At 45.8% G+C, this 24353-nt stretch overlaps 2 protein-coding genes across 10 annotated transcripts in view; one reads left to right on the plus strand and one right to left on the minus strand.

Annotated features, from left to right (window-relative positions):
• Window positions 1-7923: 7923 nt before the first annotated feature.
• DBI (diazepam binding inhibitor, acyl-CoA binding protein) lies at window positions 7924-13104 on the minus strand. The gene is made up of 4 exons (XM_026510138.3): window positions 12980-13104; window positions 11831-11948; window positions 9697-9759; window positions 7924-8219 (listed from the first exon to the last, which is right to left on the minus strand). The coding sequence occupies exons 1-4, from the start codon at window positions 12986-12988 to the stop codon at window positions 8146-8148; spliced, it is 264 nt and encodes an 87-aa protein (XP_026365923.1). The 5' UTR covers window positions 12989-13104; the 3' UTR covers window positions 7924-8145.
• A 42-nt stretch (window positions 13105-13146) lies between these two features.
• The window catches only part of CUNH2orf76 (chromosome unknown C2orf76 homolog), a 55845-nt gene continuing 44638 nt past the window's right edge, over window positions 13147-24353 (plus strand). For 2 of the 9 annotated variants that reach the window (XM_057317242.1, XM_057317260.1), the window contains exons 1-2: window positions 13230-13252; window positions 22189-22234. The gene's annotated coding sequence lies outside the window, so the exon portion shown is untranslated. Of the gene's footprint in view, window positions 13253-15345; window positions 15419-22188; window positions 22235-24353 lie in introns of those variants that run through there. The other 7 variants (XM_057317231.1, XM_057317245.1, XM_057317236.1 and 4 more) reach the window with 5 other exon arrangements.

A 24353-nucleotide genomic window follows, 5' to 3' on the forward strand; every position in this document is an offset into this window, starting at 1 on the left:
GTCTCTCACATCTACCTGTCTCTCACATCTACCTGGGACAGCTGCTTCTCAGGAATATTCTCATGGCAGATGGCAAAATATATGAGGTCAAAACAAGCCACGTAAGCACATTCACAGCTCTTGCTTGCATCGTGTCTGATCACATTTCATTGGCCAAAGCAAGTCGTACGACCATAACCAGTGTTAGTGGAGTGGAAATGGAAATTCTGCTCATTCTTGTGGGAGGGTCTTCAGAGTGATGCACGAAGTTGCATAGATATAGAATTCTATTACATGAAGGATGGAAAGTTTTGGGAGCCATCATCCACTTTGCCACAATGGTGTAAACCAAATCATTTCTCTCACCAATGGGGGAGTTTTGGAGGGCTTTTTCTTTATGCCCACTTGAGCTGGGGGTGATTACTAAATTACTAAAATTACTAAAGTGATTTTCTTTTCCTCACACTATTTAAAAAATACTTAAAACATATAGAAAAATACAGAGACTATCACTGAATATACTGAAATATGTACTCACAACCCAAATTTAAGAAATGTTTTTTACTTAAAAGAACCCCCAGATTCGTATTCTATTCTTTATATATGTAATTTAGGATATATATTTTTATATACATTATTTATAAATTATATATATATATATGTGTATATATATATATATATATATATTTATTTAAAGTAGGCTCCACACCCAACGTGTTGCTTGAGCTCACGACCCTGAGATCAAGAGTTGCGTGCTCTACTGACTGAGCCAGTCAGGTGCCCCTATTCTTTTTCTGCTCTTGGAACATCAAATTTTTGAGGCCCCCCCCCCCCCCAGATAAACTATAAATGCGTTAGTTCCTGTTCCAGAATCCTGGGTCCCATACACTAGGTTATTACCATACTTAGCTTATATGGACACAGTCCTGACTATTTACAGTAGCTGTATCACTTAGGAATTGCATTTGTCTGCGAGTAATAGTGCACTGAAAAAAAGGTGGTTTGAACACACAAGGGATTATTCTTTGACAGAGGAAGTCTTCAGGTAAGCAGCTCAAGGATAATCTAGTACTTCTTCAGAGTCGTCAGGAATCAGGATCCTTCTATCTTTCTTTATCCACTCTCAAGTTTTCCTCATGGTTCAATATGGCCGCTGGAGTTCCCTCTATCATGTCTGCTTGTGTGTCCTTTTCCTCCCTCATCACTCCATGTGTATCTTCTAAAATTAGGTACTTGGTGGAAGAAGTTGATCTTCATGGACTCAGGAGAATGAGCTTTGGTCAAGTCCATTAGCGGTGGAGTATGTTTGTGAACTAGGACTTCCCAGCTCCTAAACCTATTCTCTTCTAGCTTATTGTTCGCAATTTTTCTCTTCTTCCCTATAACAGAATTATATATCCATGTTCTTCGCTATGAAACTCTGTAGTGCCTCTCACTGGAGTAAGCAGAGTGAACATCCCTGCCCTGTTGACTTTGGGCTTGGCCATGGGACTTGTTTTGATTAATGAAATGTGAGCAGCTGTGACCCAAGCAGAGCCTTTGAATGTGCTTGCACAACCGGGTTCAGTCTCTTGAAATTTCTGCAATGTTCCAGGACAAGAACATGCTCCTAGATACCTGCTAGTTCAAGAATAAGGAGATAAGTGGAACAGACCAAACCTAAATGTCAACCTGGATTCAGGTTCATCTGATCTCAGGGAAGTCCTTCAGGTCATAGCTGAACTGCAGACCCATGAGTGTGAAGTATATGCTTATTCTTAAAAGGAAGAGTTTTGGGAATTATTTGTTACAGAGCATTATCATGGCAAAAAAAAGTTGACTAATACACCCACCAGGCTGGTCAACTCAGGAGAAAGAGTTAAGGATACGATTTTATACTCTTTCTGTTGAAAATGACAAGAAGTCAGTTCATGTCAGAACGAAAAAGGAATGTATGGCTCACATTTCTGAAAAGCTCAGGGGTAGATCTGGTATCTCGTACAGCTGAATACAGAACCCAGATATTACACAGCTTTGTGTTTCTTTCTACCTATCCCTTGCCCCCTCTTCTCTTTGAAATATTAACTTCATGCTTTGCTATGGTAAATAACTTCTTCCGTGCTGCTGGGAAAGGTGGCAGCAAGCAGCTCAAGTTTATAATGTCTCCGCAACTAGGGATTCCCAAGGATGGGTGACCCTTCCATTGTGGCCTGGCCAATCAAGATGCTCCATGCTCCCGGCCATGGGATTGGTTCAGTCATGGCCAGGTAGCCCAAGCAATCATTCTTCCCAGAATTTTCAAGCTGGGATCATCAGGAAAAAGTATCCCTCTGATATTCTAGGGTTCTGATGGGCTAATTCCTCAGGAATAGGGGAGCAGAGATATTTCCTTAAAAGAAGGGATGATGGTCCAAGTTCGCATGAGCGCAAAAGATATACAATTTAAGACTGGGGAAGAGTCTGGGTTACTTCAGCCAGAATCTCCCAAAACTTAAAATTCTAAAAAACATTAATTCATTTTTTATTTAAACTCTTTTGTTAACTAATAATACCTAGGGTATATTAATTTTTTTCTGTGTATTAGGCATTTATTCAATCCTCCTTCATAGAGATTATCCTATTATATCCACAAAAAAATCTCAGGCTCAAGGAAGATAAGAAACTTGCTCAAGGTCATGAAGAACAAAAGTGGTCATGGCATGATTCAGATTAAAATCTATCTGCAAAGCCCATGCTCTTTCCACCCCAGTGTATCACCTGATGAACTGGCAGCATCCCTTAGGGCCACACTCGGGCAAAACTGTGCTAAGCGTGGGGTAATCGCCTCTCCAAAACCCCTCCTACTTTGCAGTCCCCCTTTCTTCTGGCACCTCTCCTAGTTGATGGTGATGCCCTGCGGTTGGTGTGTGATTTCTAGGTGTGGTCCCCTTGGTGGCAACCCGGGCTCTAGCTTGTTCATGACGTCCATCAAAACTGCTAACTCCCATGCTTTTAAGGCCCCAGGTCTCCAACACAGAGGAACCCAATCAAGTTCACAAGAGAGTCCTCCAGGTCATGGATTCACATTTGTACTTGACAAAGACCTTCAGGGTCTTACCTCTAAAGGAGGGCTGCCGGTGGAAGGGAACAGCCCACAGGCAGCCACATGGGAGTCAGCAGGCACATGAGTTTCCTGGGGTTCCTGCAACAAATCACAAAAACTGGGTAACTTCAAACAATACAAATTTATTCTCCCACAATTCTGCATGCCAAAAGTTCAGATTTAAGGTATTGGCAAGGTCAGTCCCTTCTGGGGACTATGAGGGAGAATCCGTTCTATGCCTCTCTCTTAGCTTCTGGTGTTGCTGGCAGCCCTTGGCATTCCTTGGCTTATGGCTGCATCACTCCAGTCTTGCCCCCATAGTCACATGGCCTTTTTCTCTGTGGATCTCTGTGTTTCAAATTTCTCTCTGTTGAAAGGATGCTAGTCATTAAAAGGATACCCGGGATGATCTTATCTTGAGATTCTTTTTATTTCCCCTCCAAGGGCCACAATGTCTTTATTGAAGTGGGATGCTAGGACATGAGGGAGGGAGATTCTCAAAGGCCTAGGGCTCTCCCAGTACCTGGCTACGTGTTCCACTGTAGCTGGTGGGTCCAAGTGGCTGAGATAGCCCGGGGCCAGCATCCAGCATCAACGGCCCAAGAGATTGCCCTTCCCCCAAATGCCTCGGCCTGTGCTTGGTACCTCACCAGTTTCCCTGGAAAGGCTTTACGGGCTTTAAAGCTCCTAAAAAAGGAGACTATCTACAATCTAGAATTATGTTCATTCATTACTTAGAGAAATCATAAAATGTAAGAAAAATCCAAGGGTTGAGTTGTATCCAAGGCAGGGGGGATTGCTTCTCTGTTTGGATGAATGCAGAGAGGGCATCCCAGGGCATTCTGTTGCCCTACGGTTTATGGTTTACAGATCTTTCAGGGCAAAGATGGTGTCTGAATTATCTTCAAATCCTAGGTTCCTGAAAGAGCTTTGCTTATTTTATGGTCTGTTCTTAGCTACTCCATGTTCTTTCGAAAGAGAGGTCATGTGCAATCACACAAATAAATAAGCGAGGAAACATTCTGATGTCTTCCTTGGGAGCTGCCAAGGGTGGAGGAATTGTCTTGTCTTGACCCAGGCCCACAAGGCACAGCTCAGCTAATGCCCGCCTTTGCTGGATATTTTTCCTGGCCCGTCCTCAACTCCAGACAACCATAATTTAATTTAATTTAAACACCTTTAATCATCTGGCTACTTAAACCACCCCCTCACAACTTCCCAAGCCAGCCATTTCTGGGGCCTTGAATTTCCCCTCCTCTGGCTTTCCTTCCTATCTACACTGGACAATGACCTTCTGCTCAACCCCATTTTATTGATGAAGAAACTGAGGCTTACAGAGGTGACCTGACTTGCCCCATGTCTATGTAACTCAGGCAGTGGCTGACCAAGTCCCTGACTGACCCCTGACCTACAGCACAGGTTCCCAGGCTTTTGTCTCTTGGAGTAACTCTTGTGTGGGGAGAACATTCTGGAACGACCCACACTTATTTGAGCGGTTGACTTCCCACCTATTGGAGCATGGCCAGGATGGGGAGCAGCACTTTGTGACTCTAGGCCAGGACCTGTCTGGATGGTGGGGAAGGAAGCATCGAGGGTGAGGATGTACACTAGCTAAGGTCCCTGGGCTGCTGGGAAGTTGTGTTTGCCCAGCATTGTGTGAGGCTCTCTACCTGTTTTATCAGCCCATTCTCTAGATGAAGAACATGTGGCTCCAAGGAGATCCATGATCCAGCACCCGGGAGACCGCAGTGGGATTCACAGGTAAGTCTGTCACCGAAGGCAGATCAGAGGTAAGAAAGTACCACAGGGGTGCCGTGGATGCCTCACAGGGGAGAGCGTGAAGACTGGTGCCCTGCTCCCCACTGCCGATCCCATTTGTTCCCAAATGACAGCCTGTGAACCATCCCTGGGCTGTAAGTGCATTTCCACAGGAGCCATGGGGCAGGCGTGGCCCCTGAAGCCACTGGTCACGTGTCCTCAGAACACCACAGCTTGTGGGACGCCTGGGGGGCTCCGTCGGTGAAGCGTCTGCCTTCGGCTCAGGCCATGATCCCAGAGTCCTGGGATTGAGTGCCGTGTGAGGCCCCTTGCTCGGCAGGGAGCCTGCTTCTCCCTCTGCCTGCTGCTCCCTCTGCTTGTGCTCTCTCTCTCTCTCTGGCAAATAAATAAATAAAATCTTAAAAAAAAAAAAAAAAAAAAAGAATACCACAGCTTGTCACTTTTGGAGAAACCAGTACCACTACTTTATAGTGTGTGTGTGGGGGGGGGCGGCAGGGGGCTGCTCCCAAACCTGGGAGAACCTCAGAATCCTGTGAGATGCTTACAAAAGTATGGCGCACCGGGGCCCCCGCTCCAGCCCGGGAGACGTGGTCTGCTTCCCGGAGCTGCTTCTCAGGAAGACGTGCACAGTAGGCGGGGGCTTTCACAGCACCTTCTGCTAGGCCAGTGGGGCAAGGGTCACCTTTGTCCTCGGCCGGCCAGGGACACTGCAAACCTGAGTGGCAGCTGGTGGTCACGAGAGAGAATGTGACAGAAGGGCCCAAGCAAGGCCTTCCTGGACAGAGAGCCCTGGGTTTGGATCCATTCACATCACCCGAGCCTTAACCCCCTCATCTGAATAATGGGTCCAGTCATTCCCAACACAGAGCATCGAGGCGTAGTAGCCCCTTCAAAGCCCTGCAGGACTAAATTCACCAACCGAAGTGGGAGGCTCGCCCTGCAGGTTCTCAGCAAATGACAGCCAGTAGCCGGGGGGCTACGCCAGCTGCGCGCAGATGGGCCTTTCCACTCCTGCGGTGGTTTTCTCCCATCTGCATCCACACCCGCCTCCGGGGGAGGAGAAACACGGAGGAGCCCTAACACAGTCCTAGCAGACGTCACGGCCGATGGCCAGGCTGTGCCCTCTCCATCAGCGCTTCCCTAGGCTGAGGCCCGTTTTCTGATGCTGGCCGGCCACTGGGCAGCAGCATGCGCCCAACACCTGCCTGGTTCCGGTTTCCTTTCGTGAGCTCGAGTGCGGGGCAGGCTCTTCTCCTGCCCGCACCCCTCCAGTGCTGCCACGGGGACTGATCCTTCTGGGCTAGGTCCTTGACGCCGACAGCCATTGCAAGGGATGTTGCCAGGGACAAGGGGTGGTTGAAAACTGGTGGGAGAAGAATTCCCGATGAAGGGTCACACACTGGGCACTCCCTCTACGGCAGGAGTTTCTCACACAATTTCATTTCACACTGATTGCCACCCTCCAGGTAAGTGGGCTAGGCCTGACCCCGGAGCAGGTCTGTGTGGACAAGAACCATGCCCTGGACTCATTTAAGGTGGTTTTTCCTTTGGTTTATCCCTGAAGCAGCCAAAAACTGGTCAAAGGAGAGACTGCGATATGGGTAGAGTTGAGTGGCTCTGGCTCCCTACGGCCTCTGGGCTCAGAGATGCCTAGGAGTTCTGTGGCCTTGGCAGGCTGGGTGCCCTGGAGCCGGGTGGGGGGAGGGCCGAACAGAGAGAAGGGGGGCCCTCAGTCACGTTAGCGCCCAGGGAAGGCTAACTCCCATATAAATGACATTGCCACTCAAGAAGTCACTTCACTTAGGTCGCAGGTCTAGGTTATGAACCTTGACCCCATTGGGAGCACTTCCCCCCTATCTACACCTGAGCTTTTTAGGGCTCGTTTTCCATGTGCAGGCTGGGCTGGCATGGGACAATCACCATTCTCAGAATCCAAGGACGCCGTCGGGTCCACAGTCTGAATGCCTCTGACCACCTCTCCTTCCCAGCAGCTGCCTAGCACCTTTGCTGGCAAATTCTGTACTACTGAACTTCGTTATCAAGACTTCTATCTGGTGTCACTTCACGCTGTAGGTATGCTGTACGCCAGGCATTCGAGAGCTGCCCTCCCTGCTGTTGCGGTTTCTCCTGTTCCAGCACAGGGCACACCTGTGAGGCTACCTTGTGTGGTGCACGTATCTGAGCCAGGGACAGGTGTGAGTGAATGCTGGCTCTTAGATTATTCAACAGCTGAGCAAGTTGAAGCAAGTTGAGCAAGCTTGGGCAAGTCGCAACTCTGATGCCTCCCTGTTCTGCTGGCTCAACTAGGTCTAAGACTGGGGGACGGGCTCCAGAGGGAACGGACAGCTGTCTGGCCTCAAGGAGCTTCTCCCTTGACCCCTATCAGCCTCAGCATCCTCACCTGCACAATGGGAAAATCACGACCTTCCTCGAAAGGCAAGACTGTGGGAGTGAATGGAGTAGAGCATCTGGCAAGGAGGGCCTGCCGGCTGTCGTTTTTTTTTTTTTTTTACTTTTCAACAACCTGCAACCCCCCAGAGAAGCTCTAGCCTTTTTTCTCTGTAACCTTAACCCCTTGCCTCCTGGGTCCTGATCTCCCTTCTCCCTGCTGAGCACCCACTTCTCCAATTGGTTTTGCCTGCCCAGCTGCCCACGGCCCAGCTGCCCGTGGGCCTGCGACTCTGGGAATGCCCTGTGGCACGTGCACAGTTCATTCATTCCTGACCGGGGCTTCTAGCCTTGCTCCTTTGCTCTGGAACCACAGACGGGAGGGACTTCAGACAAACCTCAAATACTTGTCAACCCTGCTTTCCTCAGAGCTTGAGGCCAGCAATGTCCCCAGCAGGTGGCTGGCAGTCCTGTGGCCTGAAGTCTCACTCAGCCCACCCCGTCAGTGTGGCTGGAAGGGGGAGGAAGAAGGAGGTAGGAAAGGCTATGTCTGTAACCCTTTCCCTCCCCACCAGGGGCGTGTCGCCTCCCTCGCACCCCACCAGAGTGGAGGAGGGTGAGCGCGAACACTTCCAGACAAAATCTTTAGAAGAAGGAAATGAGGAAGAGCGATCGGAACAGAGTAAACTATTTCAAGAACCCAGATTACCTCAGACTTAAAGTAACAAATGCATTTTTAATTGATCTACGGATAAAAACTACTTAGCACAGGTCAGCAACCAGGGCAGCCCCTGCTCTGTTGGAGCCATGTCCCGTATGGTCTTCAGGACCTAGGTTAACAGGCTATATGCATTATTACGTGTCATCCACAGTATTAGAAAAACAAGGCATTAGACCAGTTTAGATGAAATGCACTGCTGGCGGCCAAATCCAGTCCATTATATTCCGTATTTTTTCTTTAGTTCTTCTACTTTGTTGACGTAAGCTTTCATGGCATCTTCCTTGGAAGTCCCTGTAAGGAATCAACAGGATTATCTGTCAGAGAGGCAGCACGGTGGAAAAAGCAGCAGACTTAAAGCCCTAGAGGCCCCAGTTTCATGCTCGGAGACTCAGTTTCTCACCTGTAAAGTGGGGTTTCTACTACCTGCACCTCACAGACGAGGCCAGGACTCAACTTGAAATCCTTGAGGAGGTCAGCCCTTTAAGGGCCAGGATGCTCCATAAAGCACTGAACCCCTAACATGCGTGCAGCTGTCCTGAGGCCCATCGTGGGCCTGCTGGCCACGTGAGTCCCCTACTGTTGTGGGCGCGTGATCAACCTGAGCCTTGGGAGGAAGGCTGGACGCTCCACACAGGTCAGAAAGCCTGACACAAGGAGCCGCAGTGACTTTCCTGGCCCTGCTGACTCTCTCTGACTCTCATGGTTGCCTTTGACCCATCAAGTATCTCTCTCCGTTGGGCTCTTCTCTGCTGGAGCTGCGAAGCTGCCAGCAAGAAAGCAAAGCCAGGCACCATCTTCTCCCCAGAGAGAAGCGGTGAGAAAAGTTTCGAGAACTCTGAGTAAACGCAGCTGACTCGTGGAGGGGAATGAGGCAGAGCTCTGCCTACGTGCTGCAGTCCAAAGAGCACGGACCAACCATATCCCTCAGAGATGGCGAAGCCCGGCTTCCTGGAGTCTGCGGTGAGGGAGAGACACTGGGAGTCGGAGCGCTCTCTGAAACACTGCAGAGTGCCGGGACACTGGTCTACGAACGGCCAGTGACGATGGGCAGTCAGACGGGCATTCCTGTTCCAGTTACTTGCAAATCCTAGGAGGATACTTATTGTATTCTAGCCCTTTTTGAATCCGAGGGTTTTTCATTCGCGGGAAGACAGAGGGCTTATTCAGAAACTAGCTAGCGAGAACACAAAAGCTGGCAGGCACTTCAGTGCCAACTTGTGGGTCCTGCTGCAGCAGGTGGCACGTGATGAAGGCGGAGCTGGGATACTTCTTGGCTGCTGTTGCTTAGCACAGAATAGCTCCATTCATGGGGCTTACGATGTGCCAGCAGCTTGCCATGCATTAGCTCATCCCTTTCCTTTATGTGCCTTTCTGGCTGGAAGGGAGCTGGGGAGGGCTGCTTGGGTTAGGGGACTGCCGCTCGGCCTTGCGAGGAAGAGGAAAGTGCGGGCAGGAAATCACTCCTTGTGAATACATATAAAGCCCAGCCCAACTCTTCACCACCCCCCAGCCTGTTTTTCAGTAACTTGGTCCCCAGCCCCTCCTCTCCAGAGGATACCACTGCTCAGAGACGGTGCTCTTGGAGAAGGCATACATGGTATTAGGAGAAAAAGTAGGTGGCCCAGTTTTTTTCCATTCTGGCCAGGCCAGGCTGGTTTCTAGCATGTGTCTCATCCACTGTTTGCTCTCTTCACCCCTTACGCTCCATACCGAAGAGGATTTCGTTACCGGGCTTCACAGACCAGGGAAACTGATTACGAACAATTACCTTTCAGCTGATTCCAGGCATCCCACTTGGCCTTGCCTTTGAGATCCAACAGCCCAGGCCGTTCTGAAACAAGGGAAGGAAAGACGCTAGATCTGCCTCAAGTTCTAAGGGAGAATGTCATCGACTCTCTTGTCCTGAAAGCCATCTTGCCTTTCATTGGTTCCTTCCAGGCTCTGTTATGGAGTTAAATGGGTCTAGCATAGTGGGTTCTGTCTTCAGGAACCCAGATGTACAGAAATCCAAATTTAAGATGTAGAGAAAATAGGACGAAAACTGTTCTCATTACTAGGCAGTCTTTGTCTTAAAAGTTAAATAACTTCAAAACTTCTCCTTTTAAAAGCCACACTTAAAAAAATTTTTTTTTTAAACAAGTACTACATTCATTCATACGGCTTAAAATTCAAATGCTATTGAGGAGAATACTATAAAGTCTCTCTCCCACCCCTGCTCTCATTCACCCAATGTCTCTCCTTCATGTTATTATTACTATCAGTTTTCTGGGCACCTCTTTCTGTGAACAGTCTGTTCATATCCTTGCCCCATTTTTCTACCAAGTTGTTAGTCTAATTCTTGTTAATTTGTGGGCATTTTCTCCCCCAAAGGCAAAGCATTCTTTAACTCATACCATGATTTTGTGCTTTCAGACCCATCATCAGCTGCACTTGGGAAACACACTGGCTACTTCCCTGCTGACCTATTTTACGGCCACGCTGAGAACAAAGGCAAGAGAAGCAATCCCAGTGCCCATGGCCCGGACCACTGTGCCTAAGAAACACCAGATCTCCTCAGATGTTTCCAGAGAAGCATTCCCAGTGATGCCAGAAAGGGCACCTGCAGAGTTGTCATCTAGGAAGAGTAAGCACGCTCCAAAAGCCCTTTTTGTGATGATGGACGTTTTACATTTGCACTAACTCAGGGCCACTGGCCACTTGTGGCATTTGATACGTGGCTTGTGTGACTGAGGACTGGGCTCTGCATTTTATTTAACTATTTTCAATTTAAAATTGAACGTGGCTAGTAGTGACAATCTACTGGACAGTGCAGCCCTACAATGAGCTGACTCCTCCCCAGTCAGGAAGCGACAGACTCCCAAGCCAGTCTACATACTCATGTAAAGCAGCACAGAGGCCAGGGTCCAGGAAAATCCTGTTTGGCGGAAAAGCATCTCAGCCCCTCTGATCACCCCCACTTCATCTCTCCTTCCCCTCCTTGGAAGAATATAAAGTTTATAAACCCAGTGCAGAACTCAACTTTGCCCTAAGACCTTTTTCAGCTAAGCCCTTCCTGGGAACTTTGATTTGGCACTGCTCTGGGCACCATTTCTGGCTTCCAGATGGCTGGCAGCCACCCACTTGCTCCACTGCCCACCCCAAGCGCAGTGGAACTGGCCGTGCTTAGCCTCCTGAACAGGGGAGGCGGAGACCTCCTTCTATGCTGCCATGGCCACTGCCTCGGAGTCCCTGCATACATTGCACTGTGCTGTTGCCGCAGTACACACCTGAGCTGCAGGGACTTAGGGGCAGAATAAAAACTGTCCAAAGCAGGAAAGAATGTATTCAGAATATGGTAGTCTAAACTACCACCTCAAAATCTCTACCAAGATTTTTTTCAATAGGGAAGAAACAGCAGGAACCGCTCTCAGCAAAAATGCTTCTGAACGGCCACAGGAAGCCAGCTGTTTCTCTGCTCCTGATATCGGGTGTGGCCCAGCTGCCAAGTGCTCTGACTTTGGTTCTGCCTGTCTGGGGTGGAAGTAGTATGGTTCAACAAAGCTACTACTGAGCCGAGAGCTTGGACTAACTCTCTTCCAGGCTGGGGTTTCTGCTTCCTCCCAAGTAGATGGAAAATGCTGGTGATAACCAGTAAAGTCCTTCTAAAAATGAGGATTTGAATTCTGCTACCTGGGCCACCAAGAACAGTGCAGGGTCTGTGAGCCCCATTCAGGAGCTTGATCTTGGAGGGGGGCGGGGGGGGGGGAGTGACACGACGACTCCATGAGCCATTACTGTGTTCCACCTGCAGGGCTTTGGGTGGTTTTGAGTGTGCAGTTCCCACTGATTGAGTTCTAGCACCCATCAAGGCTGCTGAGCCTGCCTTGGGGAGTAGGGGCCTTCCCAAGCTCATCTCAGCATACCTGTGTTTATGTCACCCACAGTTGCTTGTTTGAAGTGGCTGTAGATGAACAACATCTCATCATCTGCTGGCTTGGTCTTGAGGTGCTTAACATCCTCAGCAGCTTTGTCGAACTCAGCCTAAACATGAGGGAGAGAAGAGGCCTAAATAGAGCTCAGTAATGGGGAGAGACAGGTTGGAAAGGCAGCACTCCTCTGATGCCCGCGAGGAAAAGCAGTGTGTCTTCTTAGCTCTCCAAGAGGGCAGCCAGAAAGATTCAGCAAAACCAGGGGGAGCACATCGGTTCACTTGTTTGATGGACAACTGTATGCTCTCACCATAGTAGGTACCAGGTGCTGGAAACACAGTGATGAAGGAAGCAGGCTAGGAGTACCTGCAGTTCACTGAAAAAGCGTGGTCAACTGTCTCACCACCCCTGGGTCAGGCCGGGTCCCAGTAAAGCCCCGACCTGTCGATAGGGATAGCACAGCGTGTTTAAAACAGGTGAGAAGGGGACAGGGTTTGAGGGCGGCGGTGTCAGCGGCTAGAGCCTGTTGGACCCCTGCCCCCTGGGACTGGGTGCCCAGAGCTGACCTCTATTTCAGTGCTCTGATTGGAGAGAGGTGAGATGAGTCAGAGGTCATCTCACACAGCTCAGTCTCCAGAAAGCGGCTACACTGTAAAGAGGGAAAAGGCCTCTGGGTCACCTCTCCCCAAGCCCTCCCCTTCCCGCACGTTGGACACTCAGCCCCTATGTCCCCTGACCTCCAAGCAGTCAGCCACGGCTTCCTTGCTTCCCCACTCTGCATGGCGTCCCTACTCCTGCCCTGACCTTCGGGATGGGGAACTCAGTCTCCTTGCTCCTTCAATCCACGGATCTTCAATCCCTCTACCTTTCATCCTAGCTAGGACCCTCGCCTCCGACCCCTGTTCCTGCTTCATCGCAAAGTCAACCCCATGGGCAACTTTCTAGAAGTTGCGGGTGGGTAACAGTGTCCAAACCCTGTAAGTTCCGCTCACAAGGCTCTGTGCAAAGAAAGCTGGGCACTGGTCCATGAGGCGCAACGGGGGCCGGAGAAGGAAAGACCCTGAGGGAGTTCTGCCTGGGAGATACCCCCCCCCCCCCCCAGCCTAGCCGCACCTCCGCAGCCAGACTAGGCACGCTTTATACCTGAGACATGCTGGCGGGGTTGCGAGGATTCCAGAGAGCCCGCGGAGGCGGCGAAGAGCAGGAAACAGTAGCACACCACTCGACTGGCAGCGCCTTTAGAGGCGCAGCCGCAGGCGGCTCCAGCCCCGCCAGGCAGGCGACAGGCAGCCAATCAGAAGCCAGCTCTACGCTGGGGGGCGTGTCCAGCCTCCGCGGCGCGGCCAAACCTGCCGGAACCCACGTGGGTTTGCTCGCACACGCGCGTTGAGAAGCCGAAGGGGACGCCGGGAACAGGTGGGGCCCGCGGAGGTCGGGAGTGCTTTTTGGAGAGGGTTCGCAGGTTCCAGTCGGGGTCAGAGCTCGGCCGCTGTGGGGAGTGGACCGCGGGGCAGAGGGGTGGGGGAGGTAGCTAAAGAGCAGAGACTTTAAATTTGTTTCATTCAGTCTTGTGTCTGGAGTGCAGAGCCTGGAAGTTGCGCCCCTATACAAGTAACCTCTCAGGCCTGGGGAGGACGAGTGGTCTCCGCCCCTCACGGGGAACTAGAGGAGACCCTGCCGGACAGGTCCGTGGAGAACTGCGCGATGGTGGGAAGCTGGACTGGTTCCCAGAAAAGCGAAGCCAAGGCCTCTTCCTCTGAGCTTTTGGCACGTTCTGTGATCTAGTATGTTAGTTTGCAGTCCTACGCTGCACATTTTTCTGTGCATTCCTCCACCTGGTGCTTTAAAGGCAGTGCTGGTGTCTTATTTGTCTTTAACAAACTTGGCCCGGACCCGGTAGCCAGCAAATGTTTGTTAAGTAAATAACTCTTCATTCATAAATGTTTACTGAATTCTTTGCTACCTAACTTGGCGCTCCTTTAGACCTTGATACAACAGTGGAGGAAACAGATAAATTCCTGCTACTTATATTGGGGATAATAGTTGATAAAATAAGTAGAAAATTTGTTGGGGGTTAGGGAGTTGGAAGTTTACGGTTTTACACGGGAGGTGGAGGGTAAGGGAAGGTAACATTTGAGAAAGCCCCTCAAGGAGAGGAAGGAGCATTCCAGGCAGAAAATAAAGTGTATAGGTGTGAGCAAAGAGTGGAGAGAAAGGGGGGAAAGAGGTGTCAGAGTGGCTCGCTAATGCAGAGCTTGGCCTTTATAGGAACTAGAGGGATTTGAACTTTTCCCATTTTGAGATGGGAAGCCAGAGGCTTTTAAGCAGAGGATGATGAGACTGACGGGAGGCACATTTTTGCAAAGTTGTTGTAGAGACTGATGCTCTCCATGGGAACAGAAGGGAGCAGCACAGGTGGCTGGCAGAATTTGAAGATGATGAGAATTTTCTGGTGGTTACAAAGCTGGGTGAAGGGAGGGAATTGATGGAAAATTCCTTGGAGATCATTTACAAAGAACATTCCTCTCCAATTCCTAATTTGTGTCAACAGGACTAGACTACAAATCCTCACACACGTCGCTAGCCCCCCCCCCCCCTCCGTTTACAGCCGCAAGTGTTTAGAAAGCAACGCCAGGTGGAAGCTTTCAGATGTAACTTATAACTAGTGTTAGGCCACCCTTTATAAAGATGCAGTAGCAGGGAACAAATCTAGAGGCTTAAGTCTATGAATAATTTTGGTAGAGAAAGCAAAGCCAAACAAATTAACAAAAAGTTTGGAGTTAAACTTGGGGAGATAACATTTGAATCTTAAGAAATATAGGTTTTCCCCCCAAAGTGGCAGTTCAGAGCTGTTCTTCCCCCCCCCCCCCCGCCCTCTCCTAGGCACAGATGAAGCCTGGATTCATTTTTGTTCCATCCTTTAGTGCTTATGGATTCCTTGATGGGAATTTAGATGATTGGCTATGTGGGTCAGATTTATAGTTACATGTATCTTAAAGTCATTAGGTTTTAACATTAGGTTATTGTGTTTAGCACAATAGCACAATTAGGTAAGTCTGACAATGTAACTTTATATTCCTCAAAGATTGGTTGATGTCATTGAGTTTTGTTTGGACACTGTGGAAAGCAAAGCTAGTGTTTTAACTTGGCAATCACCAGTTTAAGTGAAGTTGAGTTGTTGCTTGCTTGTTTGGAATATACTCCACTTTCCTAAAAAAACAAAAACCCCCAATTTTCCACATGGTAGTTTTGTGCCCAAGTGAGTGCACAAAAATTGCTTAATGCAACTGAAGTATAGAACTAGTAAGGATTGTGGGACCCAGGGAGCAGGGTGCTAAGTGGTTTTCCTTGTTTCAGGACCCACCCTAGGCCAGGTTTTGAGATAGCTGAAGGCAATGCTCTTCAGCCTGCGTCCTACTTCCTTCCCTCATTCCTTAGGGACACATTTTGTGTGATTTCCACCTGTGGAAATGCTGCCTAAGGCCTCCATTTACTGTTTCTCTTCTAGGCAATTGGAATGGCATTTAACTTTTAAAATAAAGAGATGATAACAAGCCAGCATCTGAGATTTAATTTTTTAAGGTAAATTTTTTAGAGTATATTTGGGGGTCGATAACTTGTATGAATTTTAAATTCTATATTTTGATAGCATTGGAAAGGAAATTGCTCTTCATATTCCCAGAAAATGCAGGTTCCTCAGCTATGTTTATATCCTTGCTAACAACTAGCACACTTCGTAATAATTTTATTTACGATCATTTTTATTTATTCTGTCTGATTTCTCTCCCCTACGTAAGCCAGGGAAAATAGGGATCACCTTGTATTGGTCAGTGCTCTATCTCCAAGTGCCAGGAACTTCTTAGGCACTGAGCAAATGACAGGTGATGAACAGAGTCCTTTGCTCTCTATGAAATGTATTCATTCTGATTAGCCGTGAACTTGGTAACTAAGTTTATGGCACCGAATGTGCGACTGTAGGTTATGGTAGAGTAGATGAATTCTGGTGCAAGGACCATGTAATCTCTTTTTATCACTCCTAGCTGGAAACAGAAGACAAAACAAATATTAAGGGAAGTTGGGGACCCTGATGAGCCACCTAATCAGCCTAATTGACCCTCCCCATTAGTAGAGAGGCTCATGTCATTGCTGCAGGCTGCCCTCACTTCATTAGAGTGCCAATTTCGATTACTCACAGGCTACACTTGCTGGGTCTCAGTGTAAAGTCAGACAGGCAAGATACATGAACAGGTGAAAGCAGTTCTTGCTCAGTGGGTGTGAATAGTAGTTTTGTAATATTAGGTTTCTTGATGTAAACTGAACCTCTAATTTCTAAAAGCAACCTAATCATTAAAAAAAAAAAAAAGGACTACAGTTACAGTAAAGCTTTACTAGAAGGCTGGGGGTAGAGTACTCACAAATGATGAATTATATCCCTTCGGTATTTATTTTCCCTTCTTGGAATGTGATTCTTGAGGCATGGCTCAAGCAAAGGTGGGAGGAGATTAGTGTGTTTTAAAGGGAAGGAAGGAAGCACTTGGGAAATGCGTCTGGGATAGGAGGTGGGCAGAGTTGGGGGCGTTTGTCTTGTGAAGGCAGAGGGAGGTAAGAGCTGAGATGGGATAAGAATGCAGCATGGCTTTTCTCCCCCGCCTCCCCCCCCCCATTCTTTTCGATTCCTCTGTCTCTTTAACTTTTCTGATGGCATAACTCCTCTTCTGGAGGCCAAGCACCTGCAAGTCTTAACCAGCCCTTCCCATCTTCCATTCTCTTGTTCCTTTGGGTATTTATATTCAGAGGAATTGTAGCAAGCTGGGTGTGAGAGAAAGTGTGTGTGTGACTCACATATGTGTGATTCGCTCCTTTCCCAAGTCCTGTTTCTGTCCAAGCTGACATGGTGGGGTCTTGGTTTGGGCTGAGGTGAGGCTTGGATACCAGGGCTTGAGAGCAGGGGGTTGTGGGGAAGTGTCCTACCCTGGCTGGGAGTAAGGAAGGAGAGAAGAATTTTTTTTTTCTTTTTTCTTTTTTTAAAGATTTTATGTATTTGACAGAGAGCACAAGCAGGGAGAGTGGCAGGCAGAGAGGGAGAGGGAGAAGCAGATTCCCTGCTGAGCAAGGAGCCGGATGTGGTGTGGGGGCTCATTCCAGGACCCTGGGATCATGACCTGAGCCCAAGGCAGACGTGTAACCGGCTGGGCTACCCAGGTGCCCTGGAGACGATGCCGTTTTAAAAAACTTTATTTTTGAGATGATGCACTAAAAACAAGAACAACAAAAACACAAAAAAACCACTAATTTTTATTTTGAGGCAATTGTAGTTTCACATGCAATTGTTAGGTAACACACAGATCCCTTACACCCTTTACACATTTTCTCCCAATGGTAACATCTTGCAAAACTGTAATGCATACTACAATCAGTGCATTAACATTGAAATACAGAACATTTCTATTATCAAGGAGCCCTTGTATTATCCTATGATAAATCTGTGTGATTTAAAAAGTTAGAGCTTTTGCAACTATATTACTGGTTACATAAATTTGGCCATTATAATGTGCAAGCAATTGTTAAAAAAAAAAAGTCAAGTAAATGCTTGTTTTTATAACAGTTCTCATTAAAAATATTCATATGATAATGTCTATAAACAGCACCACTTTGATTACAGTAGATGTAGTGTTGTGATAAATTGTTTAATGGGGGAAAAAGCTTTTCATTATGATGTTAGCTGTGGGTTTGTTATATATGGTCTTATGTCTACCCTCTTCGTTGAGAGTTTTTGTTATAAACAGATGCTGAATTTTGTTAAATGCTTTTTTTACATCTATCAAGATGATCATGGTTTTTATCCTTCAGTTTGTTAATTTGGTGTATCACATTGATTAATTTGTGGATGTTAAACTGTACTTGCATGCCTGGAGTAAATCCCACTTGATTGTGGTGTATGGTCTTTTAACGTATTGTTCAGTTGGGTTTGTTAATATTTTGTTTGGGATTTTTGCATGTGTGTTCATCAGGGCTATTGGCCTATAATTTTCTGGTTTTGTTTTTGTTCTGTTTTTTTTTGTTTTTTTTTTTTAAAGATTTTATTTATTTATTTGACAGAGATAGAGACAGCCAGCGAGAGAGGGAACACAAGCAGGGGTAGTGGGAGAGGAAGAAGCAGGCTCCCAGCAGAGGAGCCTGATGTGGGGCTCGATCCCAGAACGCCGGGATCACGCCCTGAGCTGAAGGCAGACACTTAACCGCTGTGCCACCCAGGCGCCCCTGTTTTGTTTTGTTTTTTAAGATTTTATTTATTTATTTGACAGAGAGAGAGACAGCCAGCGAGAGAGAAAACACAAGCAGGGTGAGTGGGAGAGGAAGAAGAAGGCTTTCAGTGGAGCAGGGAGCCCCATGTGGGGCTCGATCCCAGGACCCTGGGATCACGCCCTGGGCTAAAGGCAGACGCTTAACAACTGAGCCACCCAGGCGCCCCCAGTTTTCTGGTTTTGGTATCAGGGTGATGCTGGCTTTCTAAAATGATTTTGGAAATATTCCATCCTTTTCATTTTTTCAGAATAATTTGAGAAGGATGGGTACTAACTCTTTAAATGTTTGGTGGAATTCATCTGTGAAGCCATCTGTCCCCAGACTTTTGTTTTTTGGGAGTTTTAAAATTACTGGGTCAATTTCATTACTTGTAATCAGTCTATTCATATTTTCTATTTCTTTGTGATTCAGTCTTGGAGGGTTGTGTGTTTCTAGGAATTTATCCATTTCTTCTGGGTTTTCCAATTTGTTGGCATATTATTGTTCAAAGTACTCTCTTTGATTCTTTGTATTTCTTTGGTGTCAGTTCTAAGTTCTCTTTCATTTCTGAATTTATTTGGATCGTCTCTGTTTTTATTTTGTTTTGTTTTTGATGAGTTAGTCTAGCTAAAAGTTTGATTTTTGTTCATTTTTTCGAAGAGCCAGCTTTTAGTTTTGTTGGTCTTTTCTATTTTTTTTTTTTTGGTTGCTATTTATTTATTTCTGCTCTGATTTTTGTTATGTTCTACTGAATTTGGGCTTTGTTTATTCTTTTTCTGGTTCCCTTAGGTTTAAAGGTAGACTGTTTATTTGGGATTTTTCTTGTGTCCTGAGATAGGCGTGCATTGCTATGAAGTTCCCTTTTAGAACTGCCTTTGCTGCATCCCATAGATTTTGGAAGGTTATGTTTCCATTTTCATGTGTTTCAGGTATTTTTTGATTTCCTTTTGATTTCTTTGTTTGAACCATTGGTTAGTCTCCATGTGTCTGTGTTTTTCCCAGTTTTCTTCTTGTAATTGATTTCTAGTTTCATACTGTTGTGGTCAGAAAAGATGCTTGATTTGATTTTGGTCTTCTTGAATTTATGGAGACTTGTTTTGTGGGCCAACATGTGATCTGTCCTAGAGAATGTTTCATATGCACTTGAAGAGAATGTATATTCTGCCTTTGGTTGAAATGTTCTCTGTATATCTGTTCAGTCCATCTGGCCTAATGTGTTGTTTAAAGCCAATGTTTTCTTATTGATTTTTCTCTCTGGATGATATGTTCATTAATGTAAGTGGGGTATTAAAGTCTCCTACTTTTATGGTGTTATTGTCAGTTTCTCCCTTTATGTCTATTAATACTTGCTTTATGTATTTAGGGGCTCCTATGTTGGGTGCATAAATACTTATGAATGTTATATCCTCCTGTTGGATTGACCCCTTCATCATTATGTAATATTCCTCTTTGTCTTTTGTTACAGTCTTTGTTTTAAATTCTTTTGTCTCATATGTGTATTGCTACTCCAGCTTTCTTTTCACTTCTGTTTGCATGGAATATCCCTTGCTATTCCTTCACTTTCATTCTGTGTGTCTTTAGAACTGAAGTGAGTCAGTTGTAGTTCACATATAGATGGGTCTAGTCGTTGTTGTTGTTGTTTTTTTTAAATTCCCTTATTTTTTTTTAAGATTTTATTTATTTCTGTGACAGAGAGACAGCCAGTGAGAGAGGGAACACAGCAGGGGGAGTGGGAGAGGAAGAAGCAGGCTTCTAGCGGAGGAGCCCGATGTGGGACTCGATCCCGATCCCGGAACGCCGGGATCACACCCTGAGCCAAAGGCAGCCGCTTAACGACTGCGCCACCCAGGCGCCCCCGGTTGTTGTTTTTTTTTAATCTGGTCACCCTGTCTTGATTTTTGCATTTAGTCCATTTACATTTAAAGTAATTATTGATAGGTGTGTATTTATTGCTATTTTTGTTGTTTTTTGGTTGTTTTCGAAGTTCTCTATGCCTTTTTTTCTTCTCTTGATCTCTTCCCTTGTGGTTTGATGATTTTCTTTAGTGTTATATTTGGTTTCTTTTCTTTTTTTTTGTATGTGTGTATCTGTTGTGGATTGTTGGTTTGTTGTTACTGTTAGGTTCATATTTGAGATATGTTTGTTTTAACCTGATAGTGCTTACGTTTGAGTGCATTTTATAAATTTGTTCCTTTTTATTGTCAAGTAATATTCTATCATATGGATGAGCTAGTTTAATGATGCATTTGCTGAAGGACATCTGTATTGCTCCACGTTTTGGCCATTGCCAATAAAGCTGCCACTGGTCACTTACGTACAGATTTTTGTGTGAACGTGTTTTTATTTTTCTGAGATAAATGTCCAGGAGTGCAATTCTGGGCCATATTGCCATTTCATGTTTGGTTTTGTAAGAAACTGCCATTGTGGCCCTACCATTTTACATTCTTATTAGCAAAGAATGAGAGATCCAGTTTTTCCACATCCTTGCCAGCCTTTGGTGTTATCACTCTTTTCTGTTTTAGGTATTTTGATGGATTTGTAGCAGTATCTTATTGTGATTTTAATTTACTTTTCCTAATGGCTAATGCAGTTGAACATCTTTTCATGTGCTTATTTACCATCTATGTATCTCTTCTGTGAAATATCTTTGTGTCTTTGTACATGTTTTAATTGTATTTTTTCAGTGTTGGCTTTTGAGGGTGTTTTATGTATTCCGGGTACTAGTCCTTTGCTGGATATGTGGTTGGCAAATATTTTCTCACTGCTTTTAGCTCGTCTTTTCATCCTTTTACAGAGTCTTTCATAGAGCATAAGTTTTTAATTTTTTCTGAAATCCAGCTTACCAATTTTCCCTTTTATGGATTGGACTTCTGGCATCTAATAACTCTTTGCCTAGTTCTATATCCTGAAGATTTTCTCCGATTTTTTAAAAGTTTTATAGTTTTGCATTTAATAAATGCAAATAATACAAATAACATAATTTTTGTATATGGTGTAGGATTTGGGTTGAGGTTCTTTTTTTTTTTCTTCAGGTTTTTATTTAAATCCCAGTTAACACACAGTGTGATATTAGTTTCAGATGTAGAATTTAGTGATTCATCACTTACATATAATACCCAGTGCTCATCACAGCAAGTCCACCCCTTAACCCATTCCCCTACCCACTTGAGGTTCTTTTTTTCCTCTTGATGTCTAATTGCTTCAGCACCACGTTGAAAAAATATCTTTTCTCTATTGAACTGTTTTTCGTCTTTATCAGTAATCTGTTGGGCATATTTATGTGGTCTTTTATTGGGTTTTCTGTCTGTTCTATTGACATATGCATCTGTGCCTCCATCAATACCATGCAGAACTGATTACTGTAGGTATGTAATAAGTCTTGAAATTGGGTAAACAGATTCCTCCAACTTTATTTCTCTTTTTCAAAAGTGTTCTAGCTATTCTAGTTCCTTTATTTTTCCATATAGATTTTGCAACAAGGTCTTATGTCTACAAAAAAAAATCTTTTTGTGATTTTGGTAGGAATTGCATTAAATTTGTATATCGGTATGGGGAGAATTGATGTGTTTACTCTCAGGTCTTCTAATACATGAACTCCGTATGTTTTAACTTTTATTTTGATCTTCTTTAATGTATTCGATCAGCACTTTGTACTTTTTAGCATATAAGTCCTGTGCATGTTCTGTTAGACTTATGCTTATTTGTTTTTGAGTGATTTGCAAATGGAATAGTATATATATATTTTAAAGATTTTATTTATTTATTGGACAGAGAGAGACACAGTGAGAGAGGGAACACCAGCAGTGGCAGTGGGAGAGGGAGAAGCAGGCTTCCTGCTGAGCAGGGAGCCTGATGCGGGGCTCCATCCCAGGACCCTGGGATCATGACCTGAGCTGAAGGCAGATGCTTAACGACTGAGCCACCCACGTGCGCCAGAATAGTATTTTTAATTGTGTGCATGTGTTCATTGCTGGTATGTAGAAATACAATTGGTTTTTATGTTTATTTTGTATCTGTGACTTTGCTGAATTCACTTATTCTAGAAGGTTTTTTTTTTTTTCTTGTAGATTCCTTTGGGTTTTCTCTGTAGATAATCATGTCATCTGCAAATAGGTACAGTTTTATTTCTGATTTATGTATCTTTTATTTCCTCTTTTTGTCTTACTGCACTGGCTAGAACTTCCAGTATTGTGTCGAGTAAGAGTGATGAGAGAGAACAAAGAGTATTGAGACTAGATGTTCTTGCCTGTTCCTCATCTTAAGAGGAAGGTATTTAGTCTTTCACCATTAAGTAGAATGTTAGCTGTGGATTTTTTTGTAGATATGCTTTATCAAGTTGAGATAGTTCCCCTCTATTCCTGTTTTCTGAGAGTTCTTATCATGACTGGATGTAGAAATTTGTAATATGCTTTTTTTGTTTTTGCACTGATTGATATGATTATGTGATTTTTTTCTTCTTTAGCCTTTTAATGTGACAGATTACATTGATTACTTTTTGAATATTGAGCTAGCATTGTTTCCTTGGAATAAACACCACTTGGTCATGACGTATAATTGTCTATATTGCTGAACTCTGTTTGCCAATATTTTAAGGATGTTTATATCTGTATTCATAAGGTGTATAGGTCTGTAGTCTAGAAGGATTCTGTCACCCATAACAAGCCTGGCCGGGTGAGTGATCCTGACCTGAATGCCGTGCACTGCGAGGTGGTGTACTGATCACTGTAGCTAAAACTGGGGACAGATTTCATACCACCTTTTCTAATTGGAGGACTCGTTGTAGGGAGAACTACCCATAGGGTACACTTGAAGTAATGAGCCAGTTAATCTTCCTGGACGCTCCCCCTGCATAATTAAGTTTAGTTTTGGGGTGATTGCACGGTTGGTCTGCTTGTTCGTTACCTGAGAGCTTGCGCATGGTGTTTTTAGAAACACCTGCAGGTCTAAGATGCAAATAACAGTGTTTTTGGGAGGGAGGCAAGTTAATACTGCCTTCCAGAACAAAATGCCAGGCCTAAGGGTGCACATGGTATCCTTGGAAAGAAATTGCTTTACAGTTTATGACTGGGATCCACTTGGCCCAGAGGGCACAAGGCGTCAAGGCCTCCAGTGTGACTTTTGGCCAGCTGGTAGGCATTAGGGTTTTCACTTGAGTACACATTATTGCATTTGGAAATTATTTTTGGAGGGACTGCCTGAGGACAGTCAGTCCGGTCTGTCTTGTTTGTCTGTGCCACTAGCTGAGTGGCATTTGTCTGTCTCATGGGGTGGCTGTGAGAAGGCGGGGGCACGGTGGTAAAGAAACCACCTGGAGATGTTGACGTGGGAGCCACAGGAGCTGGGATATGTGTTTCTGATAGACTGTTCTGGTAATGGTGAGCCTACTGTGGTCAGAGCCATCTTTCAGGAGTTGGCAGATGCAGGTATCTGTAAATTGGAGGCATTTAGGATAGTTTGGGAGAAATTCAGCAGGGTGTTTTGCTTCATGAGGATTTTTGCAGGGAGTTTTCAAGACAGAAGATCGCTAATGAGTGACCCCCCCCCCCCCCCCGCATCTCCTGGGGGTATACGTTGTTCTCTGGGTGGACGCCGTAGATGCTGACGTTATTTCTCTTCCTCTACCGCTACCAAAAATCTGTGTGTCTCATTCCAGTAGCTGTAACTTTACCTTCTAATCAGCTCCCAGTCCCTGAAGGGATTATTTTTTTTTTCTTAAAGATTTTATTTTTAGGTAATCTCTGCACCCAACATGGGGCTCGAACTCACGACCCCAAGATCAAGAGTCGCACAGTCCACCGACTGAGCTGGCCAGGCGCCCTCCTGAAGGGAATTTTTATAAAACTCACAGAGACCCTTTATGTCCCCCACTTGGGCCTGCAGTGTATTTGAGTGGTCATTATGCCTGTGATCTGCGGCCTGGTCAGTTCAACAAGGGAATCCAGAATTCAAATCCCCTAAGCCCCTTTTGGCTCCTTGTCACATGGAACGTGTCGCAATTAGGCTGGCAGGGGGATTTCTGTAGAGAAAAGAAAGAAGCATTATACAAAGGAATGGCCAGGGTGGAATTCCAGGATTTCACATTGGTCGGTATAAGCCCCCCCTGCCCTGCCCCAATCCTGTTTGTTCGGATCATTACCCGGGAAATGGCTGCAAGAGGACGGTCCTTTTCTGGGGGCAGCCACATTCAGTGCACAGACTGCTGCCCCACGTTATGTGCTCCCAGAGGTCGGGC

The sequence above is a fragment of the Ursus arctos genome, unplaced genomic scaffold (assembly GCF_023065955.2).
Source record: "Ursus arctos isolate Adak ecotype North America unplaced genomic scaffold, UrsArc2.0 scaffold_1, whole genome shotgun sequence".
NCBI lineage: Eukaryota > Metazoa > Chordata > Mammalia > Carnivora > Ursidae > Ursus > Ursus arctos.